Raw genomic sequence first — 20,174 nt, forward strand, 5'->3', positions numbered from 1 at the left:
CTGACCTTTGCCACGGAAATCCTTCTCCTTGTCCCTGGAAGTACTACTTTGGGGAAAAGAGTTTGCCAGCTCAGAGGGGAAAAAAACCCAAAACTAATTACATACTAAAAATCTAACACCCAAAATAATATATTTTAATTTAATTAAAAATATTTTTTGTCCTGATCTGTGTGCATTTGTGCTGCAGAGGCAGAAGTGATTACATATGGGACTTTGTGGGGATATATGGATATGGGAGCCATGTAATGTAGAGTGGCCAGCTGGCAGGCAGGAAAAAGTGGGGAAAGCAGTGGGGGGAGTGGAAGTGAGCAGGAGCCCAGGACTTGCACCAATATCCCAGGACCCCAGTGGGGTGGTAGGAGCACAGGATATGAGCTGGCAGAGGTCTGCGGAGCCGGTCTGGGCTGCACCAGAAGGGACAGGGAGGAGCTGAGCCGGCTCCACAGAGCGGCAGCACTGGCCACCTGGAGCAGCCACAGGCAGCACAGAGGTGGTGGTGAAGCAGCCACACCACAGCCTAGCACAGTGTGACCTCTGGGCAAGCAGCCATAGCCGCAGCCAACTTTGCCCTACAACAGCAAGCGGGAAGGGGGCGGCGCTTTCCTCCGTGCTGAGCTGCAGTTCCTACTCAGCTGCTGCTGTCCCAGCTCAGCCTCAATGGGTGAAGCTGGAGCTGGCGCAGGGCCCAGGCCAGCAGCAGGGGGGAAAAAAACTGGTGCTCACCACAGGGAAGAAGTGGCCACTCCCCCTCCCCAGGGCTGGTGCCCCATGCTGCAACTGCTCAGAGCCCATATGGGGCTGCCTGTGCCTGCTCTCCATTGCCACCAGTGATGTGGCAGAGAGCCACGACAGCCCCACAGGGGGTGCGAGTGGCTGCAGCAGGAAGTGGCAGCCACTGGGGGGGCACTTTCCCCAAATGCTGAGCACTAGAGCAGTGCGAAATTTCACCGAGTGTTTTGTTTTGAAATTGTTTCTACATGGTTTGAGCTCAAAACAGCAAAACTGAAATGGAACAAAAAGCTTTGAAGCAGCTTCAAAACTAAATGAGGGAATTCAGAACATTTCGAGTTTTGAAGCAGCCTAGTGGTAGAAGGCAGGGGAGAGCCAGGGCTGCGCTCTGAGCAGCTCCGCAGCCCCATGGAGCTCAGCCCAGTGGTGGGAGATGGGCAGAGCCAGGGCTGTGCTCTACCTCCCACCACCGGGCTGAGCTCCATGGAGCCTGGTGCTGGGTGCGGGCTGTGCCCACCACTAGTCCCAGGCAGCTTCCTATCATCCGACACAGATCCGGAGGCCCACACCCCCAGGAGGAATCTGGCACAGTCCCGCAGCCCTTCTGGGTGACAGGAGACTGCTGCTGCTGTCTGGGGCCAGTGACAGCATCAGGTTTCCGCAGCACTGGGTGCAGGCTGGTGGCCCCAGGTGGCAACAGCAGCCTCTTGTCATCTAGCACAGATCCAGGAGCCTGCACCCCCAAGAGGAGTCTGGCACAGCCCCGCAACACTCCCAGGGGTGTGGGCCCCCAAATCTGTGCACCAGATGACAGGAGGCTGGTGTTGCCAGCAAGTATCACAAGTTTTGCTTTCAAGATTTTGAGGTGCATTTTCCTTGAAACCTCTCTCCTTGAAACTTGGCAGACTTCATGCCCTCAGAAGGGGCTACTATCCCTGCAATTATCATCTGAATAAGGCAGGAAATCACAAAGTTTCAGCCACTCTCATGATTTCCCATTATAGCTTATGGGTGAAACATCCAAAACACAAATCGAAACACCAAAACAGTTTTGATGAAACTTAACAGGGCAGTGCTTCAAAACAAAATGAAACAATATCCCTTTCAAAAGGGCAAAACAGATGTCAAAAGGAAACTATGGCGTTTCACACAGCCCTACCAAGCACCAGTTCATTCCCCACCACTGCTGCTCAGTCTGAATGGGCAAGCGCAGTTGTGCACAGGGTCAGGGCTGCATGCTGCTCCCCACCTGTAACGCAGGGCTTGGGCAGGGGCACTCAGAGTGAGCAGGTGCATGGGAGCCAGTGGCAGCCAGGCGGGAGCGCAGGGCCCACACCAGTATCCAGGGCCAGCACCAGCGGGGCCAGAGAAGGATAGCAGGAGTGCAGGGTCCTGGCCAGCAGGGGCTCTATGGAGCCAGGTCAGCTCTCCTCTCTACCTGATGGTGCAGCCCAGCCCGACTCCTTCCAGCACAAACCCTGTGCTCCTACTGCCCTGCTGGCACTGGCTCTGTGCTCCCACATGCTGCTTGCTTTCATTCCGCCCCCGCCACCGCTTTCCTGCCCAGCTGTCGGCTCCCAGCTACATGGCTGGACCATGGGGCTCAGCAGGAGCTGGCCTGGCCCTGAGAACTGGGGCAATCCCCATGGTTCTTCCCTACCTCTGCCCCACTCTCCCCCCACTTCTTACCTGAATTTCCTGTGCTGGTGCAGCCACAAACAGCCCCATGGTCCCAGGCCAGAAACCCCTGCTAGGCAGGGGCTTCTAGCTGGGGGAAGGAAGGGGTAGGGCCAGGGCCAGGTGGGCCCTGCTGTTGCAGGAGCCTGCCATGGCTTCCTTTGGGTCCTACTGCCTCTGGCTTCTGTCATCTTTAATATTTATCTGCCCCTGGCTCCTGTCAATTTTCTAAATGCTTTTTTTTGGGACCCTGCAGGCCAGACAGAATGGTCTGGTGGGCCACATCCAGCCCATGGGCCATATTTTGCCCACCCCTGCTCTAAATGTATGCATCTAGAAACACTGCAAGACTTACTTTCATCATCTGAATCGAATCCAAAGAGCGTCTGACATTTCTTTTGTGCAAGGTGAGCCTCAAGTGCTTCTGAGTTACAGTAGGTGGTCAGGCAGTTGCCACATCTAAATCTTTCTGGTGATTTGCTACAAACTTTATCCTGCTCAGAATGAGCGTCTACTTTATCAGTCAAAGTTTTTCTACGTTTTGGCATGCTTATGTATCGTTCATCAAGGTAACTGGGAGGCAATGGTCTAACATATGGTTTTGTTAATATTAAGCCATATGAAGTATTTTCTGTTGTCTGATTTGGTTTGGAAGGTAACTGAGAAACTGCAGCAACGTTGTTTTGTGGCATATCATGACAATTCTGTAAAACCGGTAACATTGAACCATTTTCTGTCCTTGTCTCATCTGCCACTCTGTCCAAAGGCATATCTGATGAAGCTGAAGTAGTCTGCTCCAGTTCACTGTGCCCATTTACTAATTGGTCACTAACAACACTGCAAGTTTCAGAATTTGGCTGTACCACAGGTGTCTTTTGGTCTAGCAAGCTTAAAAATGTAGCATTAACATCAGAACTTTCATTTCCATTCTGAATGATATTGTTCGTTTTCTTCTCAACACTCTGGATATATGTCTTTGGTTCTGTAGAGTCTTTCCTTGCCTTCCAAGTCGGAATAGGTAAATCTACAGTTTCTTTTTCATTACTAGATGCATCCTTTTCTTCAGAATCACAATGTAATTCTGAAAGATTATCTGAAGGAATTTTTTCATTTACTTCCTCAGAACTTTCTGGTGTTCTGTTTAAATAATGCTGAGCCTCATGTTCATACAGCAAAGGAAGCTCTTCAAAAAGCTCACAGCACTCTGCAAAGTTGCACTGCGCTTTAAAAACATTGTGACTTTTTGTATGCTCTGCAAGTTCCGTGGACAGCTTAAATCTCTGATTACAGTTAACATGTAAACAAAAGTAAACATTTGGATATACATGTCGTTTTAGGTGATCTATAAAATGTTGAGAATCAGCAAATTTTCTCTGACAGAACCGACATTTTCCTTTATTCCATTTCATTATATGCTGTTGCACCTTCAGATCAGTTGGGTGAGCTTTTCTTGCATGTTTGTTGAGGAATCTTATCTTTTTAAACACCCTAACACAGCCATTGGCAGGGCACTTAAAGTTTCCCTCTTGATCCATAACATCCAGATCCTTTTGAGAGCACAAGGCTCCATTTACTTTATGAAGTATAGGAGACTCCATATTTGGACTTTCTTCACTCTCAGGCAAACTCTCTGTAGTTAAAGGTTCAAGAGCATTATTTAAATAGCTGTCATAACTGCCATTCCCAACAATATCATCCTGTTCGCTTACATGATTTTCAATCACATCTGATACCAGCTCAGGATTGTCTGCTTCTGTATCAGTACTTGGAATTATTGCAACCTCTGGTTCATTATCCTTAGAACTGTCAGAGCTTCCATTTTCAAAAGAGATGGATGCCTCAGAACAATTCAATTCATTTAAAACAGGAGTTTCTGGATCCTCCTGTTGGACTACAGCAAGATGCTGTCTTTGTATTTTCTTGACATGATTCTTTAAGTGCTTCAACATGAGTCCTCTTTGCCTAAACTTTCTACTGCAAATTACACACGAAAAGCTTCCTTTTTTCTGGTGAGATTGTGCATGCCTTACAATATGACCGCCAAGAAACTCCTTGTTGCATAACACACAACGGTGCCTTGGTACATTGTGATCTATCATTTTCGATGCTGCTCCAAGAGCTGTGTAGTTCTTTTTGGCATTACCATGACCTTTGGATTGGGCTCCAGAAAGGTCTTCAGGGTCGAACTCCCCACTGCTTAGATCTGCTAAACAGACATGATCTTCACCTAAAGACTGATGTTCTGTTAGTTTCTCTGTATTGGCAGCAGAATTTTCCAGTGTACTTTCACCTAAGCCAACAGAGGCTTTATCACCCAATAGTGCTAAACAGTTCTGCTTGATCATCAAAAAATTCCAGAACTCAGGATCAAAAAACAAACCCTTTTTCACAATTGGAAGCAATTCAAAACGTACACGGTTCTGTACAGAACTAGCACGCTCATTATACTCTTCATCTGCACATTTATATAGCCGCTCAACGGTGTAGTACGATTCCAAGGTACGCTCAAGAAAGAAGACAGAAAGCGCACAAATTCTGAGGATTTCCAAGTCATTTGGCAAAAAATGAGCAATTGTTTTATATATGAGACTTTTCATTATTGGATCATCACGGAGGTCCAGTTGCAGAGCACAACCACATATCTCAACACAAATCTGCAAACCATCTTCTCCCACCTGCAAAAATAAATAAGTAAATCAATGGCCGATTATACAATATATCCCATTTTATTTTCTCCTTGCTTAATTCTAAGCAGCATATCTGACTACAGGATAAAACTACTAAAAAGGACAAAAACACTTATAATACTTAGTTTAATATGTACTAAGTTTGTATTCAACTATTTGCAGAAACTTATGAGGTCAAAAAAATCTTAGTTAAATTAAAAAATTTTAAATCTTGTTTAGAAGCAGATTTTAAAAAGACACACCACAAATATGCCTATGCAGAACAGCAATTTTCCACTGCAGGCTACGCTACTTCAGATTCACTAGCAATGTGTATTTCTGTAGTTAGAGAAAAAGATAACCATGCGGGAATGTCTTAGCAACTGTTTTGAAAAGTATCAACGCAGAGAATTATGCCAAGCAATGTTCATATCTCCATCCTCATTAAACAGAGTATTTCATAGTGCAAGTGGACAGTTCCTTTAATATGTTTTCACAGATTTTAGAAATACAGAAAAACAACGAAGCGTTTTCCTTCAAGGTGTGCTTATCTTAGTCTAATTTAGTTGTCATTTTAACCTGTACAGCATTAATGGCAAATGCAGTTTTTGTTTTCAGTGGACATTAAGTGACAAATAGAAAAAGGAAAACAATCAAAAGATTTATTTGAAGTGAATGGTTGAACCTGTGCCAAATGAAGAAAAATCAACACTGAAAAATGCTATAAAATTTTCTTCATGTAGGTAAAAACCCAAATAAACAAGACACATCCATCTTCTAGGTTGGAAATATAAGAAAACAATGAAAAAAATTATGTTTAAGTATTTTATCCCTGGAAATGTAATCTTTTCACCTCAACATTTTACAACCATTATTAATATTGTTATATGCTTATATACTGCATTGTGATATCCCACTGATATTTACTGTACTCCAATTGCTGCAGAGCAATTTTTAAAACCATCATAGCCTAATTAAAGGATCAGATTTCTGCAAGAGTACATTACTGTCACAATAAGTAACACCTAAGATACTTATGGTTGGAAGACTAAAGCAAAATACTTAAGTTTGCACTTTGTATTTATATTTATAATTAAGTCAGCCTCTCTTTTGCTTATATTGGCATTCACTAAGCGCAGAACATAACGAAAACCATTTTAAAAACCAAAAACAGTTGTAAAATCACCAAAGCAGATGAAGGATCTCAGAATCAAGTATACTACCCAAGGTGATACTATACCAGCTCACTTCCTGGGATGGGATTTCACCAGGTTTCAAGTTAATACTGCTTATATTCCCTTCATCTCCCCAGACTGCAATGGGCCAGCACACAAATTATGGTGACAACTTACTTCCCAATCAAACTGGTAATACAAGGAAAAATACCACTACTTACTTCATCTTTAATGACCTTCATAAAAGGGAAAATGACTCTGACATTTGTAGCTATCCTTAAAAGCTGGTAGCATTGGTCAACAAATACTTGTTTTGATGGGTTAGATTTAAGCTGTAGTTTACTCCAGATGAAGATGAGGTCCCTATAAATATAAACAAAACAGCTTTGTTGGGCCATGGTTTAAACAAAGCTATCCCTAACCAATGTGCGTTACAAACAGCGACTGATATTTACATGTTATAAGTATAATTATTTGAAGATTTAATATCAAGCTAATTTAAATAAACTATATGCAGAAAGCAGCACAGTGGAAAATGTAATTTAACCACTACGTTAAAGCATCCAAGGTATCTCTTATCACTGATCCAATAAAATATGCAGAGGAAGATTAATGGATCTAGTTCAGTATTGCAGAGCTCTGTACAACAACAATGAAAGTGCTTACAGCATTTACCATTTCCTACCTAAAACAATGAGAGGCAGGAAGACAGCCATGATGAGTATGAAAATGTTTTGGAATTAAAATTATTTTCAGTACAAGGCTGGAGAGACTTTTGGGAAAAGTGAATGTTGAAGGATGAAAAATAGAAGCAAGATAGAGACAAGTTTTCTGATCTACTCCACTGTTAGAAGAAATGTACTAATTACCATCTGCATGTGTGTTACACCAGCATTGTCTTTTTCTGCTCAGTCATGCCATTAATTCTTCTAGTCTATAACAAGTATATGAAATTAAGCCCATCTGCTGAGGATCTCTCTCTTAAATGCGTCATTTGCACATACAGAAGAAAACCAGAAAAAAAAATCCTGACCGATATCAAGAGGCACAGAGTAAAAAGGATGATCTGTGCCATAGACAGGTGCAGAGGAATGAAATCCTGTCAGAGTAATGGATGATTGGTCCCTGGTCTGGATGACAAACAATAATAGAAAGGCTGATATCTGGAGAGTCTTTATTTAGCATGAGAACATGTAATTTACAGGCCATTTTCACTAGGATAAGTAGACAGTTGAAAATTTCATAAAAGCAGAGGAGCAATGTGAGTGAGTTGAAAGGGAAAAAAAAAAAATGGATCCAACATAAAAGCTATATTTTTTTGAAAGGCAGAGCTGTAGAAACAGCTACGGGGATTGTCACAGGATAGTTCTATATATTGAATCCCTAAAGAAGTTCCATAATGTTCTAACTGAAATCCAACAATTCTTCCCATCTACAATCATTAACCCATTACTTCCCTGCAAGACATGCAACAGGGAATCCCATTCACATTTCTTCTTCGCAGAAGATGAAAGTAGAATCAGAATTAGTACAGAAACAGAACATTTGGCCGACTTTCTACAGAGACTTCAGACAGACGTCTAAGAGGCTTTTCTCCGCAAGTTGGTAAGAAATGACCTCAGTAAGCATAAAAGAGAATTGCCACTGTGTATGATATAACAATATTACTTTAAAAGTTGAGTGTCCCCTTGGCACTATTTAACATTTAATGCACATAAAGTTGGATCAGGCTTTGTATCCTGAATCTGGCAAATTTGGAATGTAAGTTACTTATGCAAAGAACAAAAGTAAAACTTTAGCTAGCATGTAGCAAATTAAATGGAGTTTTCCTTATTTTAGTAACAAGTCTCAACATTATGAAAATGAATAAAGTAAAAAAGAGCGACCAATACATTTAGCTTGAGTATATTAGGGCTTGGCTATAACACAAAACCAGCCAAACACCCTCGACTGACAAAGCCCACTCTTGCAACAAGTACATGCTGTTCCACCAGACTGAGAAAAAAAACCCTGTGTCTTAAGGATCCTAAACAAGATGCATGCTCAGCTTTGCCAGCATCATTAGCATATCACAAATAGTTCATGTCTCCATAATTAACTTTGTGTGAAAGACTCAGAAGTAATTTGGTTACTACCTAAACATTCAAGCAGCTATTTCAAGAAAAAGGTTGTAACTAGCAAAGAAAGAACAAAATGAGCAGCTGATGAAGGGGACAAGCATTCACTGAAAGCAAAGGTCTTTTAACTTTCTCCTCTTAATTTTTGTTTTATTTATTTTTGCCTACCAGCTACATTATTCCTTTGTAGGACAGCTTTTGACTAAGACTTAAATTTTGCTAAATGCCTAATACTTTGGAACTGGAAGACCAAAGTCATCATTCTTTGAGTATCTGGCAAAAGAGCACCAAAAGACCCAAGGTACTTTGAATACAGGTAGCAGTCTAGGCAGAGCAACGCTGAGCCTGGTGCAGATTAATTTACCCTGTCAAAAAGCTTTTCTGGTGGCTATCTTATTTCCATGATGGCTTGGGGGTAGTGTGCACTGCAAAGATACCTTAAAGCTCTTCAGTGCTTTAAGCTTCAGCTAAAGCTTTGAAAATGGGACTTAAACTCCTTTGCCACTTGGATTGCTTTGAAATGCAAGATAAGATCCAAAATCTGCCCAGTTCTCTGAGCAAATACTGAACATGATGTGAACAGCTATGGCCATCCTTTTAAAAAAAAAAAAAAAAAAGCATGATTTGAAGCTTTTCAACCTTTTTTGCTACAAGTCTTAAGAAGACAGGGAAGCATATGCTTATTTCTGGAAGATGCATAAAATATCCCCTTACTAGAATGTACATGTAGAACACGGAATGTCTTAGCAAGCGCCCACCCAGTTCACTCAACACAAAAAAAATCCAATTCACTGTTACAGTCTTAATGCTAATGACCATGTAATAAACACACCAACAGTTCACTCTTCTGCCAACCAAATGACCACGAAAAGTGTTTGGGAACAGCCTATTTACATACCCAAAAGGTTTCCTAATATGAGGAATCTATGTTCTACATAGATTTTTTATGTAAACATTCTGGTTGCCAGTTTGAACTGGGATCATCTTTTGGAATACTGGGTCCCTGAAGATCCTCACTCACAGTATATTAAAGATTGACCTTTCCCCAACATTTGTATGCAACTGCCCCTGGAGAGACCAAATGCAGCCTGCATGAAGCACCTACACATGTGTTTTTAATTTCAGGCAAGATGTACCCATAGTAGCTATAATGAATTGTCAGAAGCATTTGGTAGTTCATTTCTAAATGCTTATTAGAACGATGCAGTCCAGGGACAGAATGGCTCAAGGGCCAACCTCCTCCAGAGTAGTATGCACACGCATGCAAAGAGGTCTCGGATCTTGGTAGAAGCCGCTTAAGAAATAAAGGGACCATTAAGTGCTAACAACATTAATTGGCTTCATGAAGCCAGTTCTCCTGCAACATCATCCCTGCAAGTGCCTGCTGGCCCCAGGGAGTCCTTTCTTTGCTAATCCATAATATCCTGGGTTTTGACCTAGGGTAGGATGCTTTATATCATTCATAGTAGGTATTCTACACATGCCAAGTCTCTGGGGGAAAGCACTGAGATTTAGCGTGCTTTATCTTGAACCCTATTACCACTAGCAAATTGACACTGCTCTTTTTGGATCTTTTAAATAAATGTTGTCCTTCATAACTGAACTGGAGGGATACAAGAAAAGTTACTCTACAGGTTCCACAATTGCAATAGATAAATATTTTCTTACAATTGCACAGAAGCAATTATTTGCTGCAGAACCTTTACGAAGTCCAGATATTTGCTGCCTCTAAGAAGGAGGTAAATGCACTAGAAAAAAGGTAACACTCTGATAATAAACAGATTATATAGTATCAAGCACATCTTCTGAAATTTCATACATCTAAGCTTGGCAAAGTTCTGCCTTGCATGAGTTCAGAAACATGGACTTCAGGATAAGGAAAATCTTTTGTGTGGATTTAAACCGAACAATGTTCAGGGCCTCTCATGCAATGATAAACTAGATCTAACCATTGCAATCTCAATGACAACACATATATAGTTATTACTGCCAAATTTTCAAGATCAAGAGAGACTACTTCTACTCAAAATCGAAGACCAAATATTTAACATAAATTTCATGGGGGGGAAAATCAAGTTACTTGACTGAGATAGTGCAGTCTGGCAGAATAAATGTCTAGACAGGGATTCGGGACACCTGGGTTCCATTGCTGCCATACTGGATGACCTCGGATAAGTCACTTCACACTGCCTCAATTTCCCGAAATGCAAAACAGATCTCATACCCCCTACTTTGTACACTTTTTTTAAAGCGTGAAAATTAACACTATTTAACAGTTACTGCTCTTGAAATACAGTATTAATACTGATATGCTGAATACAAAAAGGGCTCTATTTTAGGTTCATATTTTTAGCTTCCTATTTCACAATCAAGACGAGGAAAGTTGTACTATAAGTTACAGAATAAATTATTCTGGCACACATCCATGAGGGGCCAGCTAGGAACTGCATGCTTAGGGGCAACCAACACGGGTTCATCAGTGGCAGGTCCTGTCAGACCAACCTGGTGGCCTTTTACAATCAGATCACCAAATCATTAGACACAGGGGTAGCAGTGGACATAGTCTTCCTGGACTTCCAGAAGGCTTTCGACACTGTCTCTCACCCCATTCTCATCAAGAAACTGGGGGACTGCGGTGTCGACATCCACACAGTCAAATGGGTCGCCAACTGGCTGGAGGGCCACACCCAGAGGGTGGTAGTGGATGAGTCCTTCTCAATCTGGAAGAATGTGGGCAGTGGGGTCCCCCAGGGCTTGGTCCTCGGGCCCACACTGTTCAACATCTTCATCAGTGATTTGGATGAGGGGGTAAAAAGCACCCTGTTCAAATTTGCTGATGACACTAAGATGTGGGCACACTAAAACGAAGCAACAGACTACAAATCGGACCTAGACAGGTTACAAGGGTGGGCGAACGTGAATAGGACGGGATTCAACACAGACACGTGCAAAGTGATACATCTCAGGAGGAACTACTGGCACCATACCTACAGGTTGGGGAACTCCCCTCTTGTCAGCATGGAGGCGGAAAAGGATCTTGGAGTCATCAATGACTCCAAGATGAACATGGGCCGGCAGTGTGGGGAGGCAGTCAGGAAGGCCAACCGCACCTTGGCATGCATTCACAGATGCATCTCGAGCAGGTCCAAGGAGGTGATCCTCTCCCTCTATGCGGCACTGGTCAGGCCGCAGCTGGAGTACTGCGTCCAGTTCTGGGCGCCGCACTTCAGGAGGGATGTCGACAGCATGGAGAGGGTCCAGAGGAGGGCCACTCGCATGATCAGGAGACAACAGGGCAGGCCCTATGAGGAGAGGCTATGGGACCTGAACCTGTTCAGCCTCCATAAGAGAAGGCTGAGGAAGGATCTAGTGGCCTGTTATAAACTAGTCAGAGGGGACCAGCAGGCACTGGGGGAGTCCCTGTTCACCCAGCAAGGGTGCCAGACTTAAGGCAGCCTATATTTACCACAATTTATTAACTAAAAAGATTATCTTCTACTAGTCTGAAGTTACCAATATAGCAAATACATCATGCTTATTACAAAGGCCCTCTTCCATTACAGATATGAATTGTATAAAAGGCAAGATATGTCCAACATGCATACCAAGCAAAATAGTTACATAGGCAATTTTAAATTTTAGATAAGTCTTAAAGTTAACACCAGTACCACTTTTACATTAAGTATTCTTCATCTGCCAAGCTGTTTCATCAGAAATAAAGTATTTACCATATACAATACATGTCCCCACTCTGAAGCTGTGGGACAAGGAACGATTCACATAGCTGTAAGGCTAAGGTGGTCTTCCCTTCTTTTTCAGTGTTGCAGATGATCTCAATTCCACTCCTGCAATCAGTCCTCAGCAAGTGCTAGGCAATTAAAATAAGACCAATTTAGATAAAATTTACTATCAGGAAACATATGATCAAACCTAGCTGTGCTAAAGCAGTCACTGAAATATATAGAAATTGCTACTGACACAGGGTTTCTTAGGCAAGAGTTTCACAAATATTTTGTATCATTTAAGTTAAATTTCATATTTTAAAAAGTTTGTTAGATGTTATCAGGTATGTAAAATTTGCAACGGGATTTTGGTATAAAAATGTGTATTCATATGCACTGCGAGGACAAGGGTTGAAAGGCCTCTTCAAACTCATCTTGATTTTGGCAAAGACAGAAGATGGAGAAATTGCCAACATGTGCTTTAAGTATTAAAAGGCATGCGCTTAAGTGAACATCATCAGGCCAACACTAAATGAGAGAGACTTTTCACAACTTAAGCACCTGGACAAGCTGAAAAAATAAACTGAAAGTCACGTAGATTTAGACTCTTTTGCTGTGGTACTGCTTTGAAATAAAAGGTACTATAACTCTGAAGATTCAAGAAATTCAGCAATTGTAAGAGTTAAAGAAATTTTGTTTTTTAAATGTGTAAACTTCCAACGAAATCAATAAGAGTTCTATGCACTTCACTTACAGCAGACTTTAGTCCTAGGAAAATAAATTCAAGCTGATGTCATATAAAGTCTACCAGATTGATATTTGGTTATGCTATGGATAAAATTTCACATGCCTTGACAACTCTAAGTGTAATTTACAGGCATAACAAATTTATACCAACACACAGTACCTCCTGGAACAGCTGATCTTCTAATGGTGACATATAAAGACAGGTGAAAAGAGCTTGATGGAAATACAGATCTTTACTGATATCTGGATGATTTATGCAAGCTTTGATAAGAGCCATTGCCTCTGGGATGCGTTCACAAGCAATAAGGTATCTGGCACGTAGTTCAAAGAACAGTGGATTTTCAGAGCTTAAATATTTGTTAACTGCACAGAAAAGAAAGATTTTAAAATCATTAGACTCTGCTCTCCCAACAAAATGGCATGTTCATTTTTATAGGACATTCATTAAGCATTATAATTAACAAAAACCTATCCAAGAAAGCCAGTCAGATGTTTAAGTACAAATCTGCAGGAAGCTAGCTTTCTGTTTGTAAACAGATGTACTGCTGTTTGATGAGACCAGCCCATTCCATATTCTTTCTCCAGAGATCAATAGTGATTGCTTCATGAGTGTGCAGTAAATGTTGCCATAAGCCAGAGCTGGTCAACGCAAGTGGCTGGAGGTTACAGGCCTCCCTGGAGGCAGCTGTGCCAGCTGTATTGTGGGCTTCACTGCTGCATTGTGTACCAGTCCTGCTATGTTATGTAGGGGTCTCAGGTACCCCCTGAAACCTTAGCTATGGCCTCCCGTGGCCCATCCTCCCCCTAGAGACTAGGCAGGAAGTGGAATTTGGAAGAGAAAGGGGAATCCCAGACAACCTAGTGGCAGCAGCAGGAAGGTGGTCAGAATCAGCACCTGGGCCAGGTGCTTGGGGGCTGCAAGTTATCTCAAGAGCCAGAAGCAGTCCCTAGGATAACCCTGCAGTTACGAATATTCTCCAGTAGTTAAAGGCTGACCTCCACCTCTCATGACTACAGACTGAGCTAAGTCTTGAAGCATGATGATTTCTCTCTCTCCTTCCTAAACATCTTTAATCTGGTTAGGCTGAGTAGCCATGCAGATAGGACAGAGAAAGAGCAGAAGACAAATCACCCTCAGTTCATATAACCAATGTTTTATTTTAATTAATGCAACCAAGTCTAGTTTGTTTTGCAGATTCCAAAGGTCATAGTTCCACAGTCAGTTTGGATCATTGATCAAACTAAGTAACTCTGAAACTTCAAATCTTCCAATATAGTTCTCACAATATTAACATTACTTCAAGGCAAAAGTAACCTTTACTTCCTCAGACTGCACAGTAACAGTACCAGAGCTGATTCCCATAGAGTTTATTTTTCATTTTTAAAAAGTCCTTGCTTTGCTGCAACAAGGATTAAATTAATCTAATTTTTACTGATACATCATGTATTAAAGTTTTCTTTGATGAAAAACAGAATCAAAACTACTAACATACCACAAAATTAAAGTTGCAACATTAACCAAAGAGTTTAGGGGCATTTAGAAACCCAGATGCATCTTTAAGTGCATAAATACCTTTGAAACTGTGGCCCCAGCTGTTAGATTTGCTTAATTTGAGTCACAGACAGCACTCAATTTAAGACTGTGTGTTTGCCCTCAAGTCTGCTGCTCTGCTTTCAGCTTCTAGCCCTGTGCCTGATGTGATGCTTTGCTTTCTGCTTCAAGCCATATCTGTCCTAATACTACCTGTTCCTTCTCCAATCTGCCAAGGGCGCGCGCGCGCACACACGCACACACACACACACACACACTGCTCACAGCACCCATGCTGCAGGCTGACCACCCCTGTCTTGGACAATGGAGCCTCGACCCTTCATTGGAGGTAGAGACTAATGCTGAGAAATCGATTTTCATCATGGAGAAACAAGACAAGGATGTACACAGTGGTTCTGCATAAACTTATGTAATGCAAAAGCAGCTAGACAGATTTTTGCTTTAATTTAAAACCCAATGTGACATGGAAAATTGGTATCCTCAAAATATGAGAAGTTATGACTAACTGAAAAAAGGAAGACTGATATAAACAAAGTAAAGCTATGCCTAAATTACAATGGCTACAAAGTCCATCACTGCTGCAACAGCCCAAATCATTGGTATATTAATCCAGATTTAATTTCCTGAATATTAATCACATAAGTCTAATGTCCATATGACAAAAAAAATGCTTTGAAGCTGCATTATTCCTATATTAAAATCAGAAAATTTTGGACTTAACTCCAGAATAATTCTTTAAAAACAATTAAAGAAATAAAGGTGGAGATTTAACTCCCCACAGACATCTGGACTCAAAGATCTTCCAAAGTCCCTTCCAGCCCTAGCGTCTATGAATCTATGAATGAGAGTTAGCAGAACGTAGAAACAAAGAGACACTAGGAAAGATCAAGGCCCTCTGCCCTCACCTAACTGCAGGAACATGATAATGGCGAATACTCCTCCTCATAGAACCCAGGTACTTTCAGTCTTAGCTGCATTTTTAGAGTTCATTTTAATACACCCAAGATAACCAAACCATTGCAATCTTCACCCAAGTAGGAGGTAAATAGATTTGACCTGACAAATTATGGAGCAGATTCACTTTTAACTTGTGCTTCTGCTCCTGTAAATAAAGGACTTTTAACATGCATAATAATCAGGTGTCATCCATTTCCTTTGACTGGGAAGCAAAGATTTGTCTGCTATATTACTCAGACTTGTTATAAATAGAGTTCCCATTTTCTGACTGTACAGCCTTAGGTGACATGTCCTCAAGATGCAGCACCCTTAAGACCCAAGTTTAATTTATACCAGCAATTCCTGGCTACTGACTGTCACTAGTAACGATGGCTGCAGTTGCTCCACAAAATCACTTCTCACAAACCCTGGGTGCTTTTCAACCCGATTAATTCTACCAGAGCCCTTCCTCTCTAGGGTTAAAGTCCCTGGGGATACATGTACAGGCTTTAATCCCAAAGCAGGAAAAAAAACCCCAAAAAACTAATTATAGTAGAAACTGGGCAAATGTAACATTAATTTAAGAAAGGTTATCTATTCTTGTCCAAGCAAAGACTATACAGAGCCTTGATGGAACTTGATGTCTTAATTACAAAGCTTAAAAGGTAGAGAGCAGAAAGCCTTTATGTTCAAGTCTCCTCTGATTTTCCCTTCCTCTTCAAAATTCTTGGCAGGCTTCTTCAGAGAGCTGCTCTTGAAATTCTCAGGCTTTTCCCGTTTCCTGTAAAATCCTGTTTTGGCCTTGCTCTTTCTCCACAGAGAAAAACTTGGCTCTTTCTCCAAAGAACCCCCTCTCTGTGGTCCTCTGAAAATACTACTGCAATGTACAAGAGGACAGGTGCAGCAAGCACAGGTTGGACTTGCCCTTTTTGTGCAAGCGGAGGGACCAACAGCAGCACAGTATGTATGGTTTATATGATCTCTCAACATGACTTTAAAAAAATGTAATACCGTATTTTCTTGCATATAACACGTTCCCAAATACAATACACACTTTGTTTTTGAAAGGAAACAACAAAAAAGAGTAACGGCTGCATAGAGCAGAGACATGGCCTTGTTTTCAGCTGATCCACCTCCCTTTCCTGCATCACTAAAACTGAATCTCTAACTGCTGCTGGCAACTGGTCCCAATGGGTGAACTTACAACTTTGAAAAGAAATAAAAACCTATGCTAAAGAGCTAAGATGTTTGTGAAAGATCAGGAACAACTAGAAGACAGCAAAATTGTCTTAAGAAGGGTTAGCTTGATTAGTGGAACAACACCATAAAAAGGAGGGATAAGCATTAAACACCTGCAAAGTAAAGAACAATGAGCCATTAGGGCAAAAAATACCCTCAGCAACCCACACAGTAATATGTACCAGTAGAACAGGAATCAAAATCAGGAAAACCAGAAAATTAGCTTCCCCACGTTAAGCATGGTTGCTAATTTTGGGGGGGAAGAGGTGTGTATTGTATTTAAGAAAAAAATCCCTGGTACAGGTTACATTTAAGATGCAATTAAGGTGTTAATTACATCATAAGTAGTAACCCAGGCACATGTTAAAGCCAATTTATGGCAGGCTAATATAGCCACACAACACAAGAAAATGGCACACAGAATGCGTCTAACCATCTTTGTGGCTTGTTGCATCACAACCCCTGTCACTTCAGGAGGGGAGAGCAGCTGGCTACAGCAGCAGAGGCGGCATCAACTCCATGAGAAAACCAGTTTGTGGGGCTGGGAAGCCACAGGACTGGAAGAGGTGGGGCTTTGGGCACATAAACCCAGTGCCCAAGCACAAGCAGGCAATCTGACAGACAGGCATCAAGCTACCCAAGGGAGCTGGGCTGAGAGGGCTCCAAGGGAGATATGGCTTGTGGGCAACCTTAACCCTGAGTGGGGAAGACTTAGGGCAAGACTCGTGGGGTCAAGGACCCTAAGGGCTGACCCAGTGAGCACAAGACAAGGGCCAGGGGCCCAGAACATACAGGTACAAGATGGGTCTGGGGCACAGGAGCCAAGGTCCAGGGCAGTGGGCCTGAGCCAAGAAGCACAGCCAGAATAGCAGGGCCAAGGCCAGGAAGCCTGAGACACGGACAGACGTTCAAGGCCTAAAAAGGCAAAAGCTGCATGGAAAGCAGGGGGCCCTTTCCAATGAACACAGAGTAACTTCTGTAAGGCATAGGCATGGCTATAGGGGAGGAAGGAAGCCATGAATACAGCTCATAAGGCAACTGGCTCTCTGGGGCATGGACAGGGCCAGAAGGTCCATATCTTAGTGTCCAAGAGGCATGGACTGGGGCCAGCCAGGTACAAGAGGTACCAGCCAGCCAAAGTGAATAAGGGCTCACTTGAGGACCTTGGGACAGCTTCCCTTAACATCATAATAAATCCATCAAGGTGTCACAAGTGAAGAAAAAGGGAGGGTAGAGACATAGTAGGGAGGCAGGAGTCACATGGCCATGAGGGGATATTAAGGCTGTTCCTGGAGCATGATCATGCTACACACATGCTTTAAACTAAATCCGTAACATACTGGGGCTGACATGACAGATCCCAATGCTCAGCTGAGTGTAGGGATCTAGCATAAGGCAGCCCTAGGATCCAAGACACAATGGTCCCCTACCTAAAGCAGTGAAACTGGGCTGGAGGGGGGCAACACTGGATTCTGGACCTGATGCCCCCACCCAATCCCCAGAGGCAAATCAGGGGGTGCTGAGAGCCCAACTTCACGGCTTGTCTCCTGACCTGGAGCCCCAGTTACATGGCTGTTGTTTTTTTTGTTTTTTAAGTTCCTGGGGCACCCACAGAAGCAACAGCTGAGGAACTGGGATAGCCCTGTTCCCCAGCTGTGGGCACTGCTTCGTGATATGGGGCATGGGCAGCTGGGGACACACGGGTTCTCAGCTCCCTGTGCCCCATCCTGTGGGAACCAGTGCATGGGGAGCTTTGAAGAGCATGCAGGCAGCAGGGCTGCAGCTATTTTTTTTTAAAAGCTCCCCCAGGTGCTCAGCTCCAGACAGCAGGTGAAGGCTCTGTAGTATCTAGGTGTTAGCACCTAGAGCTTTAAAGTATACACTGATGTAGCTTCCTTGGGCTTTGCTGCCAGGGACTTCAAACTCCGTTTCTGGCAGCTCTGGCTGGGCTGCTGGGGATCAGAGGCTCCTGGTTGGGTCTGAAGTCCTCAAGAGGGGAAGCTCTTGCCTCCCACCCCCAGTGAACGGTTTATGATCCCAGGCTCCTTGCACTGGCAAACAGAAATACCATGATGGGGGTTCTCAATCCCCGATCCCAACAATCTTGCTTCCTGCCATACACGTGTGGCATGGCAGAAGATGTGATAGTTGGGACTGGGGATGAGATTCCACTGTGCCATTACATAACTGTGTGCCAGAGGCCTTAGTTATATGGTATGACTGCATTACAGAAGTTGAAAAGAAAAAATTAAATTAAATACCTGGGTCAGTTCTACAGGTGAATGGATAACAGATAACGATGCTGCATTATTTAAAGCACCCAGAGAGGGAGCAATTCAGTTCAGTTTTTGTAAGATAAACATCAAATGAAGTCCAACTATGTAAGGAGTACACAACTGTTCACACAAGGGACTCAAAATGTTCTACGCTCAATGAAACTCCTGCTCTAAGTGAGCGCCTTGGAGGCAGTTGATATAAATGGTGGCAAGGCCCACCCCTCCGCCTTTTTTGAGAGGAGATTTTTGCTTGAAAGTTAAGAAAGTAGTGTGAAGGTGCACTGCCATGTCAGGAATATTAAAGAAAGCCAAGAGAAAAAGTATCAGGAGTTAAAATATTTAGCTACAAAAAAAAGAGGGAGTAGCAGCCTGCAATAAAAACTAGCACCAGCTTACTGTTATTTGGGAGTGACAGAAGTACCAGGTACCACAAAGGACTGCCAAGTCTAACTCCTATATAAAGGTTTCCCATTACTGTAAATACCTATATCCTTTTGGACTTCAGCTACTATTTCTGCTTATGGTTTATCAACAAGTCAGTCATCGCAGCCAGGGATCCTTGTCTAGACTGTATTGTGATGCACAACTGACCAACGATGGTCCCTCCCCTCATACCTGCTTTGCTACTATTTAAACCAGTGGTCACCAACCAGTGGATCCCAATCCATGGCTAGATCTCTGAGCCTCTTGCAGTAGATCTTGGGGCCTCCTGGAGTCAATCTGAGGCTGGGACAGGGGACTGAGTGCCTGCATGCATGCATGTGCATCCTCCAGCCCAGCAAGTCAGTCCATGGGGGAGGGAAGGGGCAAGGGCTAGACTGAGGACCCCACAGTGAAGGACAGTGCTGCCAAGGCAGGAGCAAGAGGCAAGTTGAGTGGGGCCCTAGCTGCGCAGAGCTTACTTGCTGGGGAGGCACACCCCCAAATAATATTTTTCCCCCCTCTGCCTTGATCTGCCCCACCATTTCCCTCCCCACAGACTTACCTGCTAGGCTGGGATGGGGTGGCAGCAGTACACAGTAGATCTCAGGTTGCTTTTAAAATGCCAAAGGTGATCTCCTACTTAAAAACTTGGAGACCACCAATTTAAATCATAGTGAAACATGAACTACTGTCAGCTCTGGAAACAAAATCCTTGGACGCCTCTGCAATGGTCCTCTGCAGCGTCAAAGCTTTCCCTCATTATCCTACTAATTTGCCTTAGTTCTGGACCCACCACTGAAAAGACAACTCGTTTCGTTTCGATGGCCTGTCAGAAACCTCCTGCTTGACACTGCCAGAGAAACGATATCTGTCAATAGAGCAATACTTCTGTTGCAAAGAATTCAGAAAGACCAC

The 20,174-nt window shown here is 43.0% G+C and overlaps 1 protein-coding gene across 1 annotated transcript in view; it reads right to left on the reverse strand.

The window, feature by feature from the left end:
* The window catches only part of ZNF654 (zinc finger protein 654), a 70,654-nt gene that overhangs the window by 4,564 nt on the left and 45,916 nt on the right, over window positions 1-20,174 (reverse strand). Inside the window, exons 5-8 of the mRNA XM_090057581.1 lie at window positions 12,994-13,196; window positions 12,093-12,232; window positions 6,469-6,610; window positions 2,762-5,081 (exon numbers count right to left, since the gene is read on the reverse strand). Coding sequence (XP_089913707.1) covers window positions 2,762-5,081; window positions 6,469-6,610; window positions 12,093-12,232; window positions 12,994-13,196 — 2,805 coding nt within the window. The remainder of the gene's footprint in view (window positions 1-2,761; window positions 5,082-6,468; window positions 6,611-12,092; window positions 12,233-12,993; window positions 13,197-20,174) is intronic.

Source organism: Crocodylus siamensis, chromosome 1, assembly GCF_052110815.1.
Source record: "Crocodylus siamensis isolate JL-2025a chromosome 1, ASM5211081v1, whole genome shotgun sequence".
Taxonomy (NCBI): domain Eukaryota; kingdom Metazoa; phylum Chordata; order Crocodylia; family Crocodylidae; genus Crocodylus; species Crocodylus siamensis.